General features: G+C 46.4%; 2 protein-coding genes across 2 annotated transcripts in view; one reads left to right on the top strand and one right to left on the bottom strand.

Moving 5' to 3' along the window:
* The window catches only part of LOC104157905 (pentatricopeptide repeat-containing protein 1, mitochondrial-like), a gene marked incomplete at its 5' end in the record, with an annotated part of 4,121 nt that extends 493 nt beyond the window's left edge, over positions 1 to 3,628 (top strand). The window contains 7 exon segments of the mRNA XM_009695438.1: positions 1 to 79; positions 287 to 505; positions 1,124 to 1,225; positions 1,581 to 2,333; positions 2,581 to 2,697; positions 3,046 to 3,228; positions 3,449 to 3,628. The exon segment at positions 1 to 79 is cut by the window's left edge and continues 30 nt beyond it. Of these exon segments, the coding sequence (XP_009693740.1) occupies positions 1 to 79; positions 287 to 505; positions 1,124 to 1,225; positions 1,581 to 2,333; positions 2,581 to 2,697; positions 3,046 to 3,228; positions 3,449 to 3,628 (1,633 nt within the window).
* Positions 3,629 to 4,286: 658 nt separating this feature from the next.
* Positions 4,287 to 6,125, bottom strand: BUD31 (BUD31 homolog (S. cerevisiae)). Its single transcript, XM_009695436.1, has 4 exons — positions 5,995 to 6,125; positions 5,305 to 5,427; positions 4,899 to 5,065; positions 4,287 to 4,553 (listed from the first exon to the last, which is right to left on the bottom strand). The coding sequence occupies exons 1-4, from the start codon at positions 6,086 to 6,088 to the stop codon at positions 4,503 to 4,505; spliced, it is 435 nt and encodes a 144-aa protein (XP_009693738.1). The 5' UTR covers positions 6,089 to 6,125; the 3' UTR covers positions 4,287 to 4,502.
* Positions 6,126 to 6,458: the final 333 nt, after the last annotated feature.

The raw sequence follows: 6,458 nt of genomic DNA on the forward strand, positions 1-6,458 counted from the left end.
AGAAAGCAATTACACTGTTCTAATTGGCGGCTGTGGCAGGGTTGGCTATGTGAAAAAGGCATTCAGGCTCTACAATGATGTAGGTTTATGTTCTCTCCTCTCTCAAACCTTCATTATGTTTTCTAAGTTAAAACTGTTTCAAGCATTTGGTCATGTTACTTTGTCTCCAAAATGCCTTTGAGTTGGTGTTGGCACCTTCTTAGCCTGAAACTCTTAAAGACAAGTTAAGAAATTCTGAAAGTCCTTTCCTAAAAAGCCAGTTCAAATTCTGCTTCTCTTCCCTTAGATGAAAAAACGAGGCTTGACTCCCACCGAGGCCACTTACACAGCCTTGTTCAATGCCTGTGCCGAATCGCCGTGGAAAGACTCAGGCCTGCAGAGCGCTCTCAAATTACGGCAGCAGCTAAAGAGCAAAAATGAAGAGCTGAACCTGATCACCTACCATGCGCTGCTGAAGGTCTGCGCTTTGTGCTCAGATCTGAGGATGTGCTTTGATGTACTGAAGGTAAACAGATGACTTTTATCGCATTAAATATAGTCTGCTGTGGTTAAAGCTCCTGGAAGTTGCCATATTGCATAGACTTTTTCATTTCATTTCCAGCAGAGGTAATTACAGTTCACATGTTTGTATTTCACTGATCCTTGATCTCGTACAATGAAATTGTCTTGGTACATACCAGACATTAAGCTTAAGTACACAAAAGGAGGCAGCAGCAGAGGTTGGCTTAAAACTCGTCAAGTGTGTCAAAGTTTCTGTGGAGTTTACAGCTACTGTGTCTGTCTCCATTCCTCGTTTTGAAGACCTGTATATTCATACCTAGCTCCTTGCAGAGCTCTTACAGCAGCCCTCCTCAGAAGGGCCAGTATGGGAATAGCTACAAGGATTGCTGTTCCTGCCCCCAAATTCCCTGTAGTTCCCATCAGGGAGAAGCTAGGATCTGTGCAGGCATTTCAGGGCTCTCTTTGTCCTGGAGCGATCATTCTGCGCACAGCCCTGGGAGTTCACCCTGTGCCTTGTTGCTGCTATATCCCCAGAAGACAATAGCGGTATTTGAGCTTCACAGCCAGCTACGACAGACTGTTTGGGTAACTGGGAAGTTTAATCCTCTCTCTGTGCTTTTAGGAAATTGTGCGCAAGGGCCACGTTCTCACAGCTGAGACCTTCAGCTTCCTTCTCATGAGCTGCATAAAGGACAGCGAAAACGGCTTCCGATACGCCTTACAGGTTTGTCTTCATGTTCTAAGTGGGTAGAAAGAAGTGCTTCTGTATTGTAACTCATCATTTGGAATGCATGGAAGGCAGCAGGTTGCTCAGAGCTGATGAAATAGGAGGAGTTCAGCTCCTCCTGGTACAAGCTGTATAAACTAGACTTCCATCAGGATGTCTCGTACACTGGTAAACCGCCCTGGATGATCTCACAGGATTGTACTAGCTCAAGGTAGCTGTTCACTGTCCAGTGGCATCTCACCTCGCTCCTTTTCTGCAAGCAGATACTGGTAATAGATACGTTTACAATCTGCTAGAAACACGCCTGTTATTTAATATCACCCACATCTAGTGTTCATCTTCCCCTCTTCAGGTTTGGAAGCAAATGACTGAACTTGGAATAAAGGCCGACAGTCACATTTACAATTTGATGCTGCGTGCTGCGAGGGACTGTGGAATAGGCGATCCAGTCGTGGCTTCTGAACTCCTGCTCAAACCCACAGATGAGAATTCATCTCAACTAAGGCTTGGACCTGGGAGGCAGAAGGTGAAAAATCAGAGGAAGAAGCTATCAGAGAGTGCAGCTGCTGTCCAGCTGGATGTGGAAGCTATGGAAAAGCAGTTGTTTCAGGAGAGTTTGGTGCAGCCTGAAGAACTGATCCGGCAACAAAATAAAGATGTGAATCGGGCTGAAACACAACGAGCTGCTCCCGACAGCCCCAGCGTAGCTCCCAGCAGGACTGGAGCATTGATGAGGAGAGGCCAGAATGAGATGGAACAGGAACAAGCACACCTAAGCCAAAAGCTGCGTTTCTGCAACCTGCCCAACTTGCTGGATTCCAGGATGCCTGATGCAGCCGTCGTTTCTCTGGGGACAGCGGCCACGCGGTCGGATAGACTGGGTTTGATGGGGGACGTGGAAGGCTTCTTGAATAAAATGAAAGAGGACAATGCAGAACCCAACATTAAAACATTTACATTGCTGGCTGAGCTGGTGGAACCCCAAAGCCCCTCGGAGTCCTCTTTGCTGGCATTCCTAGATGAGCATAAAGTGAAAGTAGATGTGACCTTCTTTAACACTTTAATAAGGAAGAAAAGTAAACAGGGAGACCTGGAAGGAGCGAAGGTGAGAAAAAACTTGGAACTAGCCCTGTCACCACCTCCTTGTCTCAGGCATCTCGTGTTAGCTGTGTCTTCTGAGACCTGTTTCTCTGTCCACAATAGAAACTGGGGATCTCGCACTGTTTTCCACAAACCAGTGCTTGCGTTAATTTCTAAGTATTTATGGATTCTGTTCTAGCACATTCAGCACTCTGTCTGGAAAGCTACAGTGAGACTTTTTGGAAACTGATGTCAACACTTGTATCTTGCAGAACATGCTGCCAGCTCTAGTGAAGCGGGGACTGTCGCCTAACCTCCAGACCTTTTGCAACTTGGCAATTGCTTGCCACCGAGGGAAGGATGGACTGCAGTTACTCTCAGATTTGAAGGTAATCAAAAAAACCTCTGCTGCTCGGAGTTAGAGCTGCAGGAAGAGGCAAAGTTAAAGCTTCTGAAAAGACCTGCTGAGGTTTCTGTGGTGAGTGCCTGTGTTCTCACTCCAAAAACACGCAGCTGTAGAATAGCTGCCAGCTACCAGGTGGTCTGTCCGATACCTGCACTGGGATAGGAGAGGGCTCGCAGGAAGGGATGGTACTGGCACTGCAGAAGCTGTTGCATGACTCCCGGCGTGACAGCTGTGCTCCTTCTGTAAGAAGCGCCTTTGTGCCTTTTCCTTCTAGGATTCCTGCACTAGTCAGCAGATAAACAGGTCTAACTGTAGCATTTGTTGTTTCCAGAGGTCTGGAGTAACTCCCAACAAATACATCTACAGCACCCTCATTGCTGCCGCTGTGAGGCAGCTGGATTACAGTTACCTCACAGAGATTCTGCGAGACATGAGGAATAACCAAGTGCCTCCCAATGAAGTTATCATACGCCAGCTGGAGTTCGCAGCACAGTACCCTCCGAAATTTGACAGGGTAAGTAGTCACGACTGGTCAGAGCGTGAAGGCATTGCAAAGGACACCAACAAGGAAGGGGAAATGTAGACATCTGCCTAAGTCATTTCCTTTCAGTTTGCCTGATCTGGCTGACAGTTACTTGAGCTGTTTCTTTACAGCAGCTTGTAGCTATTGCATGCTGGTATTGAAGTGAGATCTCTTCTAATAGAAACTTGTTTTGTTGGATTTCTGTTTGCAGTATAAGTCAAAGAACCGATACCTGGAGAAAATTGATGGCTTCCGTGGCTACTACTATCGGTGGTTAAAAGTAATGGCAGGAGAGGAGACGCCCCACCCCTGGGAAAAATACAGAACAGTGAAACGTGCAGTGGATGACGAGAAGGAAGAGGCTGTGCAGGAGGAGCCAGGGCAGAGGTAGCAGTGAGCGGGATGCTGAAATCCTGCATCTTCCTTGTGCTGGAAGAACTTGGAACTTGCCCCTTTAAACTGCCTTGTAGTAAAGCTGCTTTGTGTTTCCATGAACCCCAGTTCTTGTGGTAACTACATAATAAAATATTTGTCCTTTTTTTTAAGGAGAAGCAAATACAGTTTCAGTGAATTTCTTTAAACTGCAGAGAATTAAATAACCTGTAGTTTAACAAACCCTATGCTAAACAAGGAAGAAGCAAAATGAGATTTAACAGCAGTTTAGCTCGGTGCTAGTTTTGGCTCTTTCCTGTGTTCTGTGTGTATCTGGGCACTTAATGCGTGACCTGTAAATCTCCATAGACTCCATTCCTGAATGGGTCTATGCACTAATTCCTGGTTACAAACCTTAGAGACTTCCAGTGAAATTTAGCTTCCTTCTACACAAGATCAGGGGAGAGCTTGAATCAGAGTGGACATTTGAGAACTTGTATTATTTCCTTTCCACACAGCCTTTTGAATTCAGTTAGCTGAGAAAGCGGGATAAGAGCTGGTTAAAAACCAACAACATTTAGAACACCTCACAATAGTAGAGAAAACAAACAAACCAAAACACATCCAACAGGAGAAGAGGGGCATAGAAATGTTTTGCCAGAAGATCACACCACTCCCTCAGGAGGGCAGACTTTATTTTAAAATAAATGGCTACACAAAAACATATTCCAAAACAACCACCGTTGTATATATGATCCAGATGAATATGTTGCTGGTTTAATTACTATACAGAAATATCCAATCACACGGAAGGTGGCTGTAACTGCACTAATAGTCCATTGTGTAGGATGATATCACTGAGAGTTTAAAAAGTAGTCTTATGGCTAAAGGCTTCACCCAGAACAGCCTCTGCATCCACAGTGAGTGCATTCAATGATTCTCCCCTGGAAAAGAAACATGAGGAGGGTATTTCAGCCAAGCTACGTGAGCAGAGAGACCAGCAGGCTCGAGCCTCAAGGCAGAGAATGGGTCTGCACGGGAAGGGTTTCTACTGTCTAGTTTTGTGTTACTTCCCATGCTATAATGACTTTAAACGATTGCATGCCAAAGCTGACTGACTTTAGAACCAAGTAGATACCAACTCTACCAGCAAAGATAGGAAATGTTAGAACTAGAGGAAATTACCGAAAAGAACAGCACTACTTCCTCTGCTGTCTCTGACCTGGGAGGAGTTAGACCGGCTACTGCAAGGGTCTGGACAAGTAGAGGAACAAGCTGAAAACTCTTACCACTTCCAGCTTGCTTTTGGGGACCCTGCAGATGCAATTGGTTCCAAAGTTGGTGTCCCGCGTCTGGATACATCGCAGGCAGCAGAGGTTCTCGTAACCCTGTTTCTTCCACTTTGCAATCAGGTTTTTGTCAGCATATCCTTCCTTGATGCAGTATTCATAGAGCTCTGTTAGAGGGGCAGACAGCATCACAAGTAGCTCTCAGGAAGTGTTAGAAGACACCATCAGGAATTACTAGCTGTGGTAACTAGCAGTTAAAGCCAGGCAGCTGCCAGCCTTCCCTCCATCTTCTCTCCCCAGAAACCTGATCCTTCCCACCAACGCCCCAGTTCAGGCACATCCGCAGGCAGACCTCTTACTCCCTTCTGTCTTCCCCTGCCCAGAGTAAAGCATTTACATTCCTCACCTCTGCTGATAGCTTTTCGTTTATAGAAGAGATCAAAGATGTAGCGTGTTTTCTGGTGATGAATTCTGAAGATAGGCCAGAGGGATTCCACTTTCCTCTTCCCTTCATGAGGCTCAGTCTCCGCTGGGAGGGAACACAAATACCAAGTTTCAGCTGGCTGATTCAGGCAGCCAGCTTATTTCCTTAGTCACTTTGCAATAAACTGTTCCAAGGACATTCATAACTTTAATACATTACAGAGATAAGACCGAGCTTAATGGGAGAAGATTCAAACAAAAGGGACCTGACCTGGAACAGGTCCTTTAGGAAATAAAAACAGACTGACAGTGGGGATGACGTGACCCACGCTGGGATGGTAGGTGACTTCACGGCTGCCCTAGCTCGTCAGACCAGGGCAAAGGCACAGATGAGAATTACCAGTCCCTCCACACACACCAGCGAGCTTCAGCTGGGGCTCGGCCATAGCATGCCCTAAAACAACTGTACACCAAACCTCTGTGCTCTGTAACCAGCATACACTCAGAAAAAAGTGACCAGTACTGGCCCAGGCTCAGTCTGCAGTATCACTGCAAGGCAGAGATATAAAAAACTTCAGCCTATATTCACAGCAGAAACTGTACTTCATGAAGCAGTTAAGGATTAGCTTGTTTCAGGGTCACTTCTCTGAGAACAGCCAGCTCTGCCGCTTACCTTCTCTCATCTTCTGATCCAGCTCATCCAGCGTTGGCTCAATCAGCTCCCAGCCATCCGGGGGAGGCTTCCTGCTCCTCTTCACTTTGGGCATTGCCTCAGAAACGAGGAAGGTGAAAGGCAAGGGAACAAGGGTTTGCCTGCACTTAAAAGCACAGGTGCTTCAAAATCCTGAGAACCACTGCAAAAAAAGGAAAGGAAAACATTTGTTAGATATATTTCTCCTAAGTTTTCTGTGCCCCTTTGCCATTGTCTACAGCGATGATAAAAATGACCTTTATGGGGCTCGTGAAAGAGGTAAAATCACGCACAACGCAGCCCCTGGGGTGAGCGCTGCATCCCCCTCACCACAATAAATCATGTTTTCTCCTCAGCAAAGTGAGACAACAGCCGCCCCTCCCCCACTCCGGGCCACCCTGAAGCAACAACTTCCGTCAGCTCCTACTGAAAACCCGAGCGAGGCC

This window comes from Cariama cristata, unplaced genomic scaffold (assembly GCF_000690535.1).
Source record: "Cariama cristata isolate BGI_N322 unplaced genomic scaffold, ASM69053v1 scaffold44342, whole genome shotgun sequence".
NCBI lineage: Eukaryota > Metazoa > Chordata > Aves > Cariamiformes > Cariamidae > Cariama > Cariama cristata.